The sequence below is a fragment of the Salvia splendens genome, chromosome 10 (genome assembly GCF_004379255.2).
Source record: "Salvia splendens isolate huo1 chromosome 10, SspV2, whole genome shotgun sequence".
Taxonomy (NCBI): domain Eukaryota; kingdom Viridiplantae; phylum Streptophyta; class Magnoliopsida; order Lamiales; family Lamiaceae; genus Salvia; species Salvia splendens.
In genome coordinates this window covers 20286623-20306023 of record NC_056041.1, presented here as the reverse complement: position 1 = coordinate 20306023, position 19401 = coordinate 20286623, and the positions used below count along the sequence as shown (strand labels likewise).

Below are 19401 nucleotides of genomic sequence, written 5' to 3'. Positions count from 1 at the left end.
AAATTTGATCTAATATAATTTTACCTCACAAGCCACTCACAATAGCGCCAATAAACCTGCTCTACGCGATCGAATGGTATACTCATTATCATATATGATTATTTATCCAAGATTAAATTATTAGATTATTTTAGTTAAAAGAGATTAATGTGACTAATTACCATACGACTACTCATAGGCTCCGTTCGGTTGCCTGGACTGTCCCTGACAACAGCCCTTCTTCCTCTTTAATCCCATGTTCGGTTGACGCAATTGATTGTTTTCTCGGCCTGTGACTAATTACGGCCCGCATCAAGGCCCGTCTCGACAATAGGTTTTTGGATCGTATCTCGCGACTACCCATCTGGCTCCGACCCCTCCGATTCTCTTAATCTCTTCTCCTCGTCTTTGTTCTACTTTCTCTCTCTCGAGATATATATGAGCATACAATTTGCATTTGTATAAAATTACGACGTGGTCATTAATTTTGTCCAGCAATAGAGAGAGATATGACTAAAGTTACAACATTGCAACTTGCAATTACATATTATGACAGTATATTTATTTTTAAATAGGGAAACGGAATAGTGTAATGCTTCAACTAAAAATGGGTATTATTGTTCTAAATTAATGAGGTTTAAAATCTATTACTTCACAATAACCATATACTGTAAGTTATAGGTGTAAATGATTTTGTTTGATTAAATAATAATTATTTTATTTAATAGTTAATCATTTAAATAAAATAGATTTAAAATGATAAAGTTATTGTTTACTAACATTTTACTACTAACTAGTATCACCCCCGTGCTATGCATGGTCCATTATATTTTCTTCAAAATATGAATTATTGATTTAAAATAAAAATAATAATATATTGGTTAAAATCATAAATTATTATAAATGTATACAATAATACATTTGATAAAAGTAGTAAATTTTATTGTTGTATAAACATTACTTATTCTTTAGAATTCTATTTTATAAAAAATTAATATTAAATAATTTAATGATTCTAAACTCTAGCTGTGTCATTTTATTTTATTTTTGTCTGAAATAATATTTATTTGTACAATTGTATTATATACAAATCAGTCTATTTACACAAAAATTACTCATAACTTATCATTTAATGTTTTACTTTTATTATATTGACTATGCAAAATGTCTATTTTTCATTATTATCACAAAATTTAAGAGTCTTCCCTACATTAGTTATTACATAAAATTGTTCCAATGGCATTCAAAATCAAAACAAAAATAATCATGATATAATTTTAAAATAGTTCTAACATCACCAAATTATTTCTCACCGACTTTAACCTTAAAATGGTCTTAGATGTACAACGTTTTTGCAAGTTTGGGTACATAATACTTTTAGTAGGTCCACAAAATATTTGTTGTATCCGAAAAGAAGATTAAAATATGTGGTGGGTTTACAATGAAATTATGGAATCATTCTAGTATATTGTTTGTAGTAAAATTATGAGAATTTACTAAATGAATATTTTATTTAAATAAACTACTTTATTATTGAACCATGAGTGGAAACAATTTATTTTTCCAATAGTATAGCACATATTCACAATTAAACATTTTTGCAAGTAAATTAAATTGAAGTCACACACAATTCTAGACAAATTCTTCAAAAAAAATTTCACTTTTACTTTTCTTGATTATCAAAAAGTTAAAACTTTTCACTTTCTCAATTTTGATAAAAAAAATAAATTGTGTAAAGATGAGAATGTTTTAGGGATGTCCCAATCCTCTTAAGAATTGTTCGAAATATATAGATAAACAATTTAACCATATACTGACGATATTCTAACTATTACAATTAAAGGAAAAACAACCGTAATTGGAATGTAAATTACAACGAAAATAATAAAAAAAATCAAACTATAAATCGAGTCGAGAGAAGACTTCTTTCCACAAGACAAATTATGTTGTGCTAGGCACCGACAAAGTTGATGGAGCTCCGAGAATCAAGCAACACAATGATCCTAAAATACACAACAAAATGTAAAGAGTTTGAGAGATGAGGGAGAATGCTTTTATTGGTGTGTAATTCATATACAACTTGATGCTTTTATAGGCACAAATAAGAATATAGAAAGACATGAAATTAAAACATCATAAACAATAAATTAAGGTAATGAATGTTTTAAGAAGTGAAAAGCCAAAGGGCTCCCATGATAACATTCCGATACTCACGCCATTTGATAGAGTGTGAATACAATAGGAGTAAAATTGAAGTGGAGGAATATTGATTGTTAATGAGCTTACTATTTAGGGTATTAGTTACAGGTATTTAGTTTTAAACGTTTATGTAAATGAGTTATAATTATTTAACCTTTCAAATAATAAAAATAAATTTAATTCATATATAAATTTTAATTAAAATAACATTATTTTAATTTAATTAAGTATGATGTATTAACCTTCATTTAATTTAATTTAATTAATCTTTCTAATTGTATATTGTTGAAACTAAAAAGTAGAATCACAAGTTGGAATTTGTTTGATCTATAATCCTCTTTATTATACACTTCCTAGTCGAGCTTCATTTCATTGCAATATAGTGATCCTATACACTAAAAACTCAAACCCCGAAACCTAAATCCTAAACCCTTAACTTTAAAATATACTTATCATGACCAACAAATGAGGTTTTAGATCTGTATTCGATATCATACACTGGATCAGCCTACTTGATAATCCTTACTGATAGTAGAGGTTTTTTTACATTTCAAATTCAAAAAGCACCAATCAATTTGAAGATCCTCCCTTGCCAGATTGCAAGATCCATCTCCATGTTGACATGCTCTCAAAGCTTGAATCCGTCCATATCTAGTAATTAGTATATTAACGTCACTCATTTTTGGAAATTGAGGCTCACTAACTTCAAACATTTGTGTGCTTGCAATCATCTTAATGTGGCAGGCATGATTTGTTACTGGATTGCGAGGCCGATTTTGCCTCACGAGAAAATTGCGTATACAAAAAATACCCCCTTCCCTAATTAGTGCACCAAACCTTGCGTGTAAAATTCGTGGAATAGTTGCTTGAATCCTATGCCCTAAACACAAAAAGTCAATAGCCAATGATTTCATATAACTTGAAAAAATATAACTAAAAAGCACAAAACAACATACCATTTGATCGTGAGCACACATTCTAAATGCACGATATTAGTTTTGTATTTAGGAGCGGCAACTTCATAGACATGGATACAACACACTTTGATAATCGAATTAGTTTTTGTTAGTTGTAGATCATAGAGCAAGGTGTGGAATGGTTCCATGGTATCAACCTTGCTACTCGTTGGAAGAACAAAAAGATGAAGTTTGAGCTGTATAAGGTGAATAGGTATGTGTGGATATAGATCAAATGTCATATTTATAGAGCAAAAAATGAACCATGAGGTTCTCTTCAAACTTTTCACATTCTCCACTTAGGTTACCCTAATACTAAAACCAAAAAAAAAATATTAATGTTGGTTCCAATCAATTTTCTACTATTAAATTGGGTGTTATATAGAGAATGAAGGGTATGTTGCAATAATTATTATATTTAAAGGTTTGATAAAGATTAAAAGAATTTAATTAGTAATTTTTCTCATGGAAGTAATGGTAGCACCACTTGCAAATATTTGAAAATTTTGGACATGGATTTCAATAGGATTCTTTAATTACAAAATTTGCAACTACGCTAATAATGGTACAATAATCACCCACTTAATCCCATTTATATGAAAAGTCAAATCTTTTTTTTACAATCAAAATCTCTTATTCCGTATTTTATTTTAGTTATACTTGAATAACATAAATATTGTTAACAATTTTGTTTCTTATCAACTTATTTGAATTATCAAATATAGGTTATATATGCAAAAAAGTTACAAATTATGAAATTAATCTACAAAAGTAGCCAATATTATTCCAGTTATTATAAATTATGTTATACTATAAGTAAAAATTTGTGTGAGACAAAATGATTAAAACTCAAATACCATCTGGAAACATATTGTTGCTTAGATCATAGGAAAAACAAACTAAAATCAATCTCTTCTTACTATGATACAAACTTTCGTAATAAGATAGAGAATAAAATAAACTATTAAACATGTCATCAATAAATCGATATAAAAATTAATATTAGAAAATACATAATCGAACACCATAAAATAACAAACATATAGTAAATGAACAGAAATTGTACACATATATTAACCCTAAATTAAAAAGAATCCAACGCCTACATCATAATTGCTATAAAAACTTGCCGAAGACGAATGAGAGAATTACAAAATCTAGCACCACCAACACCGTTCATCTTCACTTCCGATTTCTACATAGCATCTATATAAATAATAAATATTCATTTAAGCAATCTTTTCCACTTTCTCCATTCCTCACAAAAAAGAAAAAAGTATTTTACTTGCTTAACTTACTATAATCATGGTTGTTAAGCAATGTTATCTCCTTAATTTAGGCATGAGAAATCCGCATATGAGCCTAAAAATAGTCAAGATATTGATATCAGTAGCAAGAATTAGAAAAATACTATCAAGATACAGTAGCGAAGTTTGTTGGATAAAGTTGCATACCTCTCTTGTGAAGGTTGTTGGATAAAGTTGCTTCAAAGAATTCACATGTCAATCCGCTTGCGAGTGCATTAGTTTCAAAATACAAGAGTGTATGTTTTCATCAGCTAGCTAATGATTTATAGCCATAGATTTGAGTGAGAAACATTAATTCTAAATTCTACACTCACGTTCTCTTCATCATTATTTTGGCCATGAATTACACGGTTACATCATTTTCTAATGAAGCCTAATTACATCATTTTAGTTAGTGGAGAAATGGTTTCAAATTTAACCTAATTGGCCATGAATCTCCAAACTGAATGATATCAAAACATATTCACGTTCTCCTCATTATTTTTTGGGCATGGGATCTTGACCGTTGCATTTCTCAATGGCTATTATTATACTAACTTTGAATTTAATCTGATAGGAGTATGAATCATATATATTAATAGGACGCCTTTTAAAATATAGAATTGATTTTGTAGTAAAGATTAAGTAAATCAGTTTTATTGTGAACAACTACAACATGAAGCATCAATAATTATTAATTATTATTACCTTCAGTTTTACAAATTGTAACAGTAGTTGAGTACAGAATCTAAACAAATTAACGGCTATTACTACAAATAAATATTTAAATTAACACCCAAAACTCATAAATATTTAAATTCATAACATCATCTATATAATAGTTTTATTCTTAAATGTCTAGATTATAGTATTTAAATTATATATTTAAGCTTAAAGATAATTCCATAAATACCCCCAAAACTCAACCTTTATATATGTATAGATATTATATAATCTTAACAACCAAACAACTATATAAAACCCTATACTAATATAGTCTTGGATAAAGCCCATCTCACTCTATCTAATATTGTATCTCTGTATTATTTAATCTCATGAACAGAACACCACCATAGAGTACTAAATCGTGGGATTCAATTTATGAATCAAACTTAATACATATTCAATTTTTTAGTTATAATTTTGCCCCAACCATATATAAGTAGTAGTACTCCCTCCGTCCCATGTTATTTGCACTTCTCATTTTAGGGCGTAAATTTGGGCTTGATTTTTAGTATAATTAAATTAGAATTTGAAGTGTAACGAGATATCACTTAATAAAGAAGCTCTTAACTTAATCTAACATATTAATTTGAAGTAAGTAGTTTGTGACAAGCCGAAATGGAACAGTACAAGTAATATGGGACGGAGGGAGTATATGTTTTCTAAAACATAGTAATAAAGTGTTAAAATTTTCAAGACCTGCACGTGGCGTCACATTTCCAGTGGTGCTACTTCTGCATTACTAGCAGTATGGAAAAAAATTAACTCACACCAAAAACAAATACTTCAATCTACATTTCATACAAACAATAGTAGTTTGAACTAAGTGTTAAGAGGAGAGGAGAGGAAGAGGATGTACAAAAGGGGGATTTTGTTAGTTCCAAGGAGGAGAAGAAAGTTTATGCACAAAATCATGAGGCATTGATCCATAGTTTAAATCCAGCTTGTGGAGTTGTTCCATCAGCTGTGACCTCCTCTCCTTGAAGAAGTCCAACCGCGTTGTCAATTCCATCAATGTTGACGACGCTGCTGCTAGGTTGCGAGGATTTTCTACCACCTACACATATTGGATCCACATTAAACAAGAGCATCGTAGAAAAGACAACGGGAATTTGCTCACCACTGTAACATCAAAATCGAACCCTAAACTCTACAAATTATTCTCAGAACCTTATGTTTCAAATGTGAGCAATTTGTTTTATATCCATAAACCTTGATGGATTGTAGAAGAAAACTGAATATATCTTTTCTTACCTCAGCCACCTTGGAAGTAGAGGGCAGAGATGCAGAATCTACATCACAAAGATTGTCAGTTGGTAAGCTTTTGGATGCTTCACCATTTTTAGAATCGCTCGGGTTTGTTGGTTCTACAAATTGCTTCCAAGAAGCCTGCTTGTTACTGACGCCTGATGTTGACAATGGTCCATTGATATTTCTCGGGTCTGTCAATTCCTGCAGACCATTTCCAAATTAAAGTAGCATGAGAGGATTAAGTACATAAAGGGAGAAATAGAAACTCAAAAGTAACCGAGAATTTAAAAGGAGCACTGCAAGCTATTAAGGAAAAGTAGTCACCTCGGTCCTTTGTTTCCTTTCATGGTTACAAACAGCAAGCGTTGTCTCAAAATCTTGTTGGAAATGCTTTCTGCATTGAATACCAATTATGAATGTTGGGAATTTATTTGAAAGTAAAAGACTTTAGCAAATTAACCCTCCCTACTAAGTTTATCTGATACTCCGTATGTTTTTTTAGAAGAATTTGTTCACCCATATTAATTGTTGATTCACCCATATTTCTGGAGGCATTTTATTGGTCTAAGATCATAAACACATCACCCATGACACGATAGGTTTTTGACTTACTTTGGAAAACTTTGAGTCGGAGCTTGTTGATAAGAATCATTTACATCTGGAAGAGAGCCGTAGTGGTGCTGACGCTGCTGGTTTAGTTGATGGTGAAGCTCAGCAACTTTCTGCTTCAATCTGGCTACATCTGCCTCAGCAAGAGCTATTTCCTCAAGCTCAGCCCTCGTCTTTACAAGGAATAACGTTTTTTAGCATCTAGATTATCTATAAGCTTAGAGACACAAAGGAACTGACAAAGACCTTGGAATCCATGCCACGGGTGCCAGGAAACTGGTCAGAAGACATGCTTAAGCCAACTTCAAGAGCTGCTCGTAAATCTCTCTCAGCTTGTAACTGTTCTTGCAGCCTAGTTACCTAACAGAGAGAAGAGGCAAAGTCAGCATAACATGCCAGACCAGTCTGTGCAGCAGGAATAACGTAAAAGAGAGTACTTGGTGCCAGAAACTGAAGTGGCAAATAGGAATAATGAATATAAATTTAGGTGCCAAAGACAAAATTATATGCTGCCACAAGAATCATCTATTTTCATTACAGTGTACCAGAAACCATTTAAGCCAAAGACCTCTGGACACTAAATTTAGAGAATTGGGAATGGATAAGGATAACACCTCTACAGGTATAAAAGGCCTAACGCTTTTAAAAATGAGACGAAATGACTATGTATTATTTTAAACATCTAGTGAGAATACGCATTATAATTTGAACATTTGGAGAAGAGGCTAGATCAACACCATTTTAATATGCTCATTCAAAATGCTGGCATTGTTATGGATAATATAAAGCAAACAGTAAAAAGGATTAAAAACACTCACATCCTGTTCAAGTGCCAACCGACGCTCATGCAAAGCTTGCTTTCTTCTCTCCAAGCTAGCTTGTAATATTGCATTTCCTCTTGCCTAACAGATGAAAATTAGACTCTAAACCTAATGACAAACTATCTAGTAATTATAAAGCACGGACACTCTAAAACTAATAATTACTCCTCATCCCTTAAAGCTCTTCTCACCTTGCCATTTAAACACGCCGCTTAAAATATTTCTCATTCCATTTTTGTATACTATCCCACCATTAACTCATTATATTTTACTTAACCTACAATAAATGTGAGACCCTTTTTCCCCTCTTCTACACACTTGCCTAAAATTTGTTAAAACCTGACCCGAAAAGCTATGGGAGAGTGTGAGGGACAGAGGGAGTACCTCTTTTGCAATCCTCTGACGCAAATCATTCTTTGTTGTCTCCAATCTCTGGATGGCAAGCCTATGAACAAAATACCTGAGCTCAAACATCACAATAAACTTCTAATAGACATATACAAAAGAAATGAATTTTAAAAAGCTTCAGCAACAACTTCTTTTATATAGTGTTCCTGTGATTTTTGCATTTTGCAAAAAGAAAGGAGGGTGAGAACTCTTCATTTTTAGATAGAAACGTAGAGAGCATTGGATTTAACACATGCATCCTCAGGGATATTTGTAAGAGATAAAAGTCAAGTTCTCTATTCAAGAAAATAACTGAAGTTTTTGGTTTTTCAAATTCAAAATATGCTAAGGAACATCTCTCTTTCCCTTTGAACACTACAACCTGTATATGCATATCAAATTCTAGCTGCATATCAAATTCTAGCCAGTAGTATAAAACTGAATCACTATACATCTTCCTTTTCACAATGTGGTTGTACACAACAACCCCTGTGATGCAGGAATATAAAATTTGTTCCAAAGGACTTAAAAAGTGAAGACAACTCAAACAACTGAAAAATAAAAAAACTGGTGTACCTGCAAACAGGTTACCCATTAAACAATGCAAATATAAATATCATTAAGAGAGAAACAATAAAAACAACGAAGATGATGAAGTATATGAAACATCAAGTTGTTGAAAATCAACTCACATCCAACAACCCAAGAGCTAACTAAAACAATCAGTTTGGAATTACAAACCAAGCATAATAGAGAGAAAATCTTACTCTTCTTCACCAGAAGAACTAATTGATTCTGTTGAAGGAGTTTTTTGGGCCTGAAAAAACACAGAAAAGAGTGGAAACTCAATTACGCAATGAATGATAGAAATGATTCAGTTTTTTATATAGATAGAGAAAAGCCTTCACGAGTACTCATGCATAAAAAATTAGGTCCAAAAATCTTTATTTTGTACACAACATTGACAAACTTGCAATATAAGAAATGGACTGAAAAGAGTATTTATGCATTACAAACTATTCTCTAAAATTACAGGTCTTGCATATCAATCTAACAAATTATTCATTGGAAATGGCATAACATCTTATGCAAAGAAGTTTTAATTACAACACAAATTAACTAATGTGATCTTTTCTTCACCGCAGCATGAAAATCTTAATCTGTTAATTTGAACTACAGTGCATGACTACAGTAACAGAACAAGATATTAGAGGGTGAAGAGCAATCCAACATCTTCTTATTACTAAAGGGAAATAAATGTTTGCTGGAATACAACCAACATGTAAGTGTCCATCTGCATGCATCTAGCCATAACAAAAATAATAAGCTCCAACACTGCAGTGGAATTGGTTGAACAGACAAGTGCAGGAGACTGAAAGAATTAAAATACACCTCTCTGTTATATTAGGAATGGTACTGATACTATTACTGTAGATGCAAAGTTAAAATAGATTAGCCAAATCAAAATATGTGCAGGTGGAAGTTGCATTAATCCATAACCACACTAAGCGTTAACTTTTCATAGCATTGTTGTGCACTATTTACAAATGAAATTAACCTCCATCCATCCCTAGCGATTTTAGTCTCCGGTTTTTTTACACAATAAAAGGAAAAAACTTACATTTTTCCTCCCCCAGAACATTGATTTCTTGGCACTGAGACTTGAATGTTTGGGCATTGGCTTATCAGGTAGTATGTCATGTCCAGGAGTAGATTGATGTAGCTCTTGATCCACGCAGGACAAAATATCTCCCATAGATCGCTGTGATTCATCAGCGTGTGCATCAGAAGAGGCACCAATCGCATTATCACATACCTTCCGCTGTTCGTCAAGTTGCTCATTAACTGAAAGACCAGCTGCAGCTAAAGGACTAGAGTCCAATTTTGCATTTACTGTTGCTAAACTTAAAGCATGATAGTGCAAGGAAGATCCATCATCTGAATCATTATTCCCGATGGCCTGATCATAAAAAATGCAATAAAAGGACATTTAGCAAGCTGTTCGTAAAAATGCACCAATTTTATATCTTGAGTCAGCAACCGCGTGAAATAAAAAAATGAAGTGTATAAAACTGCAGTTGGAAAACAGTTAGAAACAACAACTTTGTCAATGCAAGTAATATTCATTGTTGTTTATTTGTTTAACTAATTAGACAAGTTAGATCAGATTTCTATTGAAAAAACTCCTAATATATCATGTACCAGATTCAAAGCCATGACTAGTAAGATCTAGAAAGTATTCACTATGTGTATAATTCGAGCCCTTAGTTTTTACTCCCTCCGCCCACCATTGGAGTCTCATTTCTTTCCGGTATGGGTTTTAAGAAATGTTAAGAAAAGTGGGTGGACAAAAGTTAGTGGAATATGGTTCCCCCTTGTATATATCAGTGTTAAATGAATTGTGTGTGAAATGAGTTAGTGGAATGTAGGGCCTATTACCATTTATGGTAAAAATGAACCGAGGCTCCTATTCGTGGACCGACCGAAATGGAAAAATAGGACTCCTAATCGTGGACGGAGGGAGTATTTAATATTCTCCACTAGTCCAATGAAATGAAAGAGAGTAATTTGAGATTAGCAAGGTTCCTAAATTTATTTGGACAAGGTTCTGAAAAAAAAGTTATTTAAGCAAACTCTTTCGAAGGGCTTAAATTTGTAATCAAACAAAATTTAAAATCTATGTTTCGTTACATATATGAACAGGGATTACATTCTCATGGAGTTAGCAATTTAAATATTAACTTTAGGCTTTATCATCTCCTCTCCCGCTCTGGAAGTGTTTTCTTGATACATTAGTTTATCACATTGAACTACTCTTTTTTCATAACTACTGTTTTCACTTTCTAACTACAATTAATTTTTCTATCCATATTTAAATTTTGTTTATCTATAAATGAAATTCAAGAAATGCACTACCTAGGAGTGGCTACTGTTATCTTTTTTGCATCAATTTGAGGTACTTACAACTTTTGTTGTTTTGACAAATATTATACTGATTGAAGTAACATTGAGCACCAGCTTCATTAATGATGATTATGCATTTGGGTGTTTTATTTCTTTCTATAAAAGTCTTAGCCGTAAAATGTGAGACCAAATTTAAGCAAAACTCCCGATCCCAGCAAAGTTATCACAATTAAACAGATTAATAGCCATATCAATACTAAAGATGGAAGTTCTTTAAAGTCTCTAAGAATGGGTAGGATATAATAGCATTCTGGAATGAAGGAAGAGGCACAGTGGGGGAGAGGGGGAGGGGGAGAGGGAGAGTAAGAGAACCTTATAGTCATACAGATCACTGGCAGAGCCACTGCTTTGACTTAACTTCCCACTGCGCCTACGTTCACGACCATAATCAGCTTCAAGATGAACTTCATTTTCAGCATCTTGATAACCATTGACTTTTATGTCCGGATGTTCATCATCACTTGAATCTTCACTTCCACTAGTATCAGTTTGAGATTCCGCAGATATTGAACATCTGTTCAGACTATCATCCTGAAAGAGCATCATAGTGAATCTAAAGGGAGCAACCAAGAAAAAGAGCTATACAAATCCCTTTAGAATTTATTTTATTCAATCACGTTTCATATACTAGTGAAAGTTATAGTCATGATAAGGACTTGTATCAACATTACAAACCATAAAAATTAGAGGAGCATATGCGGGCTTGTAGTTTAGCTGAATTACTGAACAATCATTCAGCTGATGATTATGTAACCATCATTCAGCCGACGTGAAACACGGCAGAACATATTTTTAACAACAGGTTAAGCATTTCCAGCATGAGATGGCTTTACAAAACTAATTAAGAACATATGAGTTAAAGATATCTGCATTTAACTGGATTTCTCTAAGTTAAATATTTCCAGATTCACAAGAAAATAAAAATGAAGTTTTAGTGTCAGAAGGGAAATCAAGTAAAAATAGACATTTTTCCATGTAAGAGAGTAGACATCTATAGCATAATATAGAGATAAAAGTCCACCAGGAAGTCAGCCAGTGTGGAAAATAGCAACGAGCCAATGATTTAGAACATACATCAAAAACATTCTTATATTCCTCCAGCAGTGTAGTAATAATTGCTTGGGCATTATTAGCTGCATTGGCGGCAGCAAGAAGCTGGGCAGAGTTATCTCCATTAGTATCATAATCATCCTCTAGTTCGCATTCACCAGCTAAAAGTGGCCGCAAGAGCAATGGAGCCATACAAGCAGCAACTGCAGATGGAGTCATTCGATTCTCAGAAGCATGTGCGGAAATGGTATGCATCATCTTGAGAACTCTGCAAACATAGAACAACAATCAAACGAGATTGAGAAAGAATATAAGAAAACAACTACTCAAAGCTCGCAATAACAGGATACACCATATTTCAGTTTATATATTGAGATTCTGCTTCACATATACATGCTTGAAACTTTGCAACGCATAAGAATCGGCTGTAGTAGTCAAATAATATGAGAGAAAGACCTAGTTGGCCTGTGTTTCATTTAGTCGGTTTATTCATATTTCAAGTCACTGTCTTCCCTTTCGTTTTTTACATTCAGTATCAAATGTATGAATAGAACATCAGCAAAAGGAATGAAGTATTGTGTCTGGAGAAAGGAGGAAGTTTTTCAGAAAGAATCTTTCCACTATCCAAGACTAATAATTTGTTATACAGTCACATGAATTCTTGGTCATTGGTGCTTATCTTCTAAGTATGGGAGTTGTAGACAGCGTACCACAGGAAAGTGAGGAAACTTAAACACTAATAAGCTTCTCAAGGGGTGTTCACAATACAGTTTAAACTACAAACCAAACTGCAGCTGTGCGGTTTGGTTTGGTTTACGGCTTTAGAAACACTGTTTGGTTAGTGTTTTAAACAATTATGGTTTGCGGTTTATTTTTACAAACATATAAAATTTAGGGTAACGCATTTGAAAAAAACAGTTTTTTAACTAAAATTCACAGTATGCTATATAAAATATTACACTCCCTTCATACACGAAAAATTTGGCAAAAATTCCTTTTCGGTACAATCCACAAAAAAAAATCAGTTTCCATTTAAAGTAGTGGAGTCCACACAACTCACAAGTCACAATATTCACCACATATTTAAGTAAGACCCCTATTCCACTCACACACTACTAACCATTTTACTTTAACCCAAGCAGTCCACAATGTGACAAATGTTGTGGGCGGAGGGAGTAATATATTTTTTGATTTGCTCATTTTATAAATATCATGATTCACACTCATTTGGAGCTTCGAAGTTTAAAACATGTGATGAAAAGAACATTATTAAATATAATATTAATTATTACTTTTAAGTAGGAAAAAATTGAAGAAAAAAAAACTACTCCCAAACCCCAACAAAACGTAATATGGTTTCATTTGGTTCGGTTTTGGTACTAATATGTTTTGGTTTGGCTTCATAAAATCATCAACATATGTTGTACAGTTTATCTTGGCTTGGTTTTGGTATGAAATTACGAAAAAATGAACCACGTCAATTTAAAAAGTCAAAAATTAGTAAATTACACATATTGCATGTGAGTAAATGTTTGGTGATGTATACCTCTGTAGAAGGCGTCTATTGGGCTCCGGAAATGTTTCTTGTATCGCCGTTAGCATAGCATTCACCCGTGACTCCTTGCGGTCAACTTCTGAAGACGGCCAAAAGGGAATCAAATTAATGAAAACACCACCAAAACAAAGAAGATTTTAGCATGATAGGCAAGCAAATCAGATTGAGGATTATGGCACAAACGTATCATAATAGAGAAGAGCTTACTATAGGCTTCCAACAATGCAGTACAGCACGATGCAGGAACAGGAGATGAAGGTAGTTCCCTAAGAAAATGCTGAAGGAGACTAAACTTCAGAAATTGTCATTACACAAAGTACAAATCGATAATTAGTTACCATATAGGAAACCAACCTTAACGCAGTCACCAATGACATGAGCATCCTCGTCATGACCGAATACATTCTTGCCTACAACCAAGAAGCCGTCCAGTTGGTATGCATGTCATAGTAAGTAAAGAGTATTTACTCAAGTTAAGAACTAAGGTTGGATGAAAGGGCAGGTAAAGTAAGATTTTATGTGTTCCTAGTATCAAAGAAGTTGCAGATTTCTAGTATGAAGATCCCAGAACGGCAGATTCAGATATGAATAAACGGAAACTACCTTTTGCAGAGACTGCACAAGTCATTACATATCTAGATGAAGGCAATAATTTGTCAATTGATATTTGAACAGAAAATATCTTCTCCATATATGGATACATAGTAGTTATCCACTGTCATCTATTGATGGATCAATTCCACAATTAGAGGTTTCTCTGGTTTTCCTACACTATGATTTTGAGTCCTCTATACCAATACTAACTAGACATAAAACGCCAACGATGCTTTTAAGTTTGCAAAAACAGTCATAGTGGATACATAGTACTCCCTCCGTTCCATAGTAATAGAGTCATTTTGCCATTTTTGTACGTTCCATAGTAATAGAGTCATTTCCCTTTTTAGTAAAAGTCAAACACATTTCTCCACACCTACTTTACTCTCTCTTACTTTATTCTCTCTTCATCTCTCTACCTTTTTCATTTTCCACTTTATTCTCCCTTTACTTAACTCACCTAACACAATTTTCTTAATCTCCATGCCGAAAAGAAACGTCTCTATTACTATGGAACGGAGGGAGTAGTTATCCACTGTCATCTATTGATGGATCAATTCCACAATTAGAGGTTTCTCTGGTTTTCCTACACTATGATTTTGAGTCCTCTACACCAATACTAACTAGACATAAAAGGCCAACGATGCTTTTAAGTTTGCAAAAACAGTCATAATACACAATTTAGAAACTGGTGTGTCAGAATATATAACTATCTAAACTAATAAACCTATATCTGCATTATGATCAAACAATCAACGTAAGGATAGAAATACTATCCGAACTAATTTGACCTCTATCTGCATTATGATCAAACAAAGCAATTGGTTCATTGCACCCCTAATAGTAAATGAAAGAAACAAGTCTCCTCAATCACATAAACATGAATGACAAAAACCTTGTTCATATTCCTTAACTCTTCGCTCCACTTCTTCAACATCTGCCGACTGCCGTAGAATTCCTTCCACTTCAATTCCTACTCAATGTATTTGACTACATATCAAAAAACTCTCAAGATAGATAAAACATATCAAAAAACTCTCAAGATATAAAAAAAAATAATTATGCATCATATCATAAGTGAAATGTCTTTATAAGTCAATGTATTTTACATCATATCTTAGCTCAGATAATGAAAATCTATGAGTTCAAAGTCTCACGATAATCAAATTCATAGGTGAATACTCCAGACATTTCAAGAAGACAAAATAAAGTCTTACCATACTTCTCAAGAAACCTAAGTGCTTTTTCTAAGAAGGATGGGCCTCCATCTATATCCTCAAGGGCTAGCAAAATTGGGCGTCCGACAACCAAAGATTTAACTGGCCGTCTTTCTCTCCCTGGATTGTATGATACCATTAGAATGTCCATCCATAATAGGACTATAAACATCACAGTTTTACTATAAAGGGGTCAATGGACCTCCAATATAGCTCCAAAACAGTGTTAGTTGAAGAACAAGGATGAAGAATAGTTGGTACTGACATTGATGAAATGAACCTTCAGACGAATCATTTGTATCACTTCTAAATATCCCATTATGTCCCAGCACAAGAACAGCACTTGGTGCTTGTGCAAGAGCATGCTCTAGGGCTGTCTTCCACTCATACAAGTCCTCAGAAGTCTCTGCCTGAAATATTGAAATAGAAAAAAAGAGAGTGGAAGATTATCTCACAAGCTACATACTGATCAATTCCATTGTGTGGGATCCATCAACTTATCTGAGAAAAAGTTTAACTAGCGAGAAGATAGAGAATAAATCTATGATCTTTTATGCACCTTAAGAGTAAATGCTCGACCATCACGTCCATCAGGGAACAAAACAGTCAGCAATTTCTTGTCCTCTCTAACTACAACACTACACATTGGAAGAGATTATTATTATTATAGTGGGAAAAACAAGAAAAAGCAGCAGAAAAGGAGAGAACATTAAATCACTACCTTCCTGAATTATTCAAATCAATGCCACCCAAAGTTAGATTTACTTCACCACCACGCTGTGGAAGTGCACTCTGCACGGAAAGTTAAAGTGATGATATTGATAGGTCAAAATTTATAAAAACTCAAATCCAATCAAAGCATAATGTGAGACTGCTTCTGAACCAATATCATAAAGAATGAGAAAAATAGGAATCTGAGCAGAACTCACAGGGTCGTTCTTAAAGAAAACCAAAGAGGTGCGGGTAAGGATAAACCATCGCTTCTTCCAAGACTTCCATCCTAACCCTGCAAGAAGTTTTAAGTGGCAGAGGAAAGAAAGGCATTAAAAATAAAACAAATAAGTACTATTATTCTTGTATTAGTAAAAAAAATGAGGTCATAGCTAATGCTGATTAATTCTTTACAGCAACAAATTATCATATAACAATAACATACATCAGATCGGACAGAGAAATCCCTCCCACCATGCAAGTGCTGTTAGTTAAATACACATTCTAATTATAGTAAATTTGTTTCTGAACAAATGTCAAAGCTGCAGCAACTTACCATTATAAGCTGCATTGACAAAGGTCTAGCTCTACGAACATGCAGATCCTCAAACAAATTATGTCCTAAGGAAAGGGGGAGATTTTCCACAACTAATTACTAAATAGGTGGCATATTGACTGTTATCAAATATATATCCACTTCAGTTATGATTATCTCTTCTCAACGAAAATCAGCCTACCAGCCATCAAATAAAGGTCCATAAAACAAGTTTTGAGTACAGAGCCCATGGAACTTAGAATAAGATGGCATATTTGTGTTCTTGAGGGATGAAACTGGCTTCTCAAATTCCATAGTCAAATCACAAGCATAAACCGGGTATGAATCTCTACAACTTAATATTTGGAACTTATATCACTTAACCATTCACTGACCATAACAAAGGCAACAATTAAAGAACTTATGTGCCAGAAAAAGCATGCATATCTAAATGTACCTTTTTAACAAAAGAGAAATTCCAACATGTACTTCTACCTATATCAGGAAAGTCGAGATTATATTTTAATGGAGTAGAAGATTTAACATTGCAAATTTTTCAATAATGGAGTCATAATAGTTTTCAAGAAATTTGCATTTCTGAAAGTAAATTTTACAATAAGAAATGTCATCATAAATTCATGAAAAAAATTCAAGTAACCCAAAAAGAAAGTTGAAACATTAAACAAATCATAATGTAACTAAGCTAGTTTCCCACATTGTAAAAGCTAAGTTAGTTCTAGAGTCAGCACAACAAGCCCATATACAATGCCGACAAATTACATGGGCAAGGGAATGCAATGCATAAAAAAGTTAAGTAATTTATTGCAATACTGCAATTATAAGGCACATGATACGTATTGCATCAGAATCAATTATGTAATGCATTGGATTTTAGCAATGCTATGGATGGAGTGCAAAAAATTATTCAGATATAATCAATCACCCGGAGTAGGTATAGGTTTGTTTGTGCTTATTCAACTCATTGCTCTTCTTGATTCTACATTGTATTCCAACAATAAATCACATTTTCAACAATGATTAAAATGCCATGAAATTAGCTTCCTACCACTTCTATTACCTTTTCCTCACCAACATCCTACATCAGGAAAAAAGCATGAAAAAAAAATACAGAATAACTCTTTCCCAAAATTGTGTGTACGAAATTCTAACCTTTGGAAGAGATTAGCAGATTCCCGCTCTTGAATATCTGCAATTCATCCACAAAAGACATTGAAGAAACATAAACAATCGAAATCCAAAAGCAATTAAATTGATCTTAGCAACTCCCAAACCAAACTTGGAGCTAAAATTCAGTTTCCTATAGTCAATTTAAACTTCAAATTGACAATTACTTGACTAGAAAAAGAACAGGAAACACTTGCACCCTCAATTTGCCTTTCCGTTGAACACAAGCAATAAACTTCCTTACATTGCAAAATTTTTTACCGTGTTTGAGTTCACATTGCGCGGGCGTTCAAATGCGGCTAGCGGAGCCGACATTTCAGTGTGTCGCCGCCCCTACTCTCACTGGCGAGACAACATAGCAACGGCGATTCAGCACTGAGTCGACACGGATCGAACCCAGCCGGCGCTGATCTACGCAATTGAGATGGTAGAACAACTCATAAACCCCCAACTCCAACTTGCCTTTCCTCTTTTCAAGTATAAAGGTGAAAATGCAGAAGATGGATAGATGAAGCACCAATATCACAAGCGACCAACACTCTACCGCTGTTTTTCTTCACAGGTCTTTTTTTTTCTCTTTCGTCTTTTTTTTTTATTTCTGTCTTTGATTTTTTTTCTCTTTTCTTTTTCTTCCCATGTTGTTGTACACGCTTTGATTTTCAAAATATAATTAACTATTCTATAAACTACACAGTATTAACCAAAAAGATTGAAATAAAATTTGTTGAATAAATGTTTTGTGTAATTTACCTAATAGTATTATATTATAAAGAATTAACCACTTTTAGTTTATGGGCTATGGCTACCAGAAATGTTTTGATTTCATACGAAAAAACGAAACATTAATAATAGAGACTGTTTACTATGGTGAGGACGCCCGACTCCCACCGCCACCCCCTGCTAGCACAGCCGTTTCACCGTCGCGCCGCCCGCATTCGCCCCGTTTCCACACAATAGGGCGCCGCGGCCCTCGCCCCACCCATTCTCCCTAGCCGCGTCCTCGCCCCCCCCCCCCCCCCCCCCCCCCCGAACGCGGCTATCCCGCGTTCGCCGTCCTACCGCCCCGAATCCGCGTCTGCCCACCTTCCCCACTATAGCCGCCCGCCCACCGCCCCCAGACGAGGCTATAGCCGCGTCCTACCCATAGTGGACACTCTCAGAATGATTCTCTGTGGCTTTATACCTACTTTTTAACGTGACTCTACAGAATGATTATCACATACCTTTATTATTATTTATATTATTTTATTTGAGCGAATCAATTAAGAATAATAATTTACTGTGCGAGTTTTCAGAGTATTTTTATGAGGAATAATATAGTAGCTTTATTGGAGTTAATGTTGCTCTCTATTTCATAATTTGTAATTAAAATTGTGATA

General features: G+C 33.7%; 1 protein-coding gene across 2 annotated transcripts; it reads right to left on the bottom strand.

Moving 5' to 3' along the window:
* Positions 1-5781: 5781 nt before the first annotated feature.
* LOC121752382 (rho GTPase-activating protein 7-like) lies at positions 5782-18642 on the bottom strand. 2 transcript variants are annotated; one of them, XM_042147420.1, is made up of 22 exons: positions 18284-18642; positions 18008-18044; positions 16521-16597; positions 16313-16383; positions 16151-16229; positions 15857-16001; positions 15592-15711; positions 15270-15347; positions 14135-14190; positions 13988-14057; positions 13772-13856; positions 12250-12493; positions 11488-11706; positions 9833-10171; positions 8979-9028; positions 8209-8269; positions 7822-7905; positions 7250-7363; positions 7007-7176; positions 6719-6788; positions 6398-6595; positions 5782-6200 (listed from the first exon to the last, which is right to left on the bottom strand). In XM_042147420.1, exons 1-22 carry the CDS (start codon positions 18335-18337, stop codon positions 6018-6020), a joined length of 2604 nt encoding a protein of 867 aa, XP_042003354.1. In that variant the 5' UTR covers positions 18338-18642; the 3' UTR covers positions 5782-6017. The 2 variants fall into 2 exon arrangements, with proteins under 2 accessions (XP_042003354.1, XP_042003353.1); XM_042147419.1 differs by having other exon boundaries at positions 13772-13859; positions 18284-18641.
* Between the last annotated feature and the right edge of the window lie 759 nt (positions 18643-19401).

Coding starts and splice junctions, on each gene's coding strand:
- LOC121752382 (XM_042147419.1), bottom strand. CDS start 18,337: ATGTCGGCTCCGCTAGCCGCATTTGAACGCCCGCGCAATGTGAACTCA. Junction 18,045..18,283: donor GCAATGTGAACTCAAACACG/GTAAAAAATTTT, acceptor GATGAATTGCAG/ATATTCAAGAGCGGGAATCT. Junction 13,860..13,987: donor TGCATTGTTGGAAGCCTATA/GTAAGCTCTTCT, acceptor GGCCGTCTTCAG/AAGTTGACCGCAAGGAGTCA.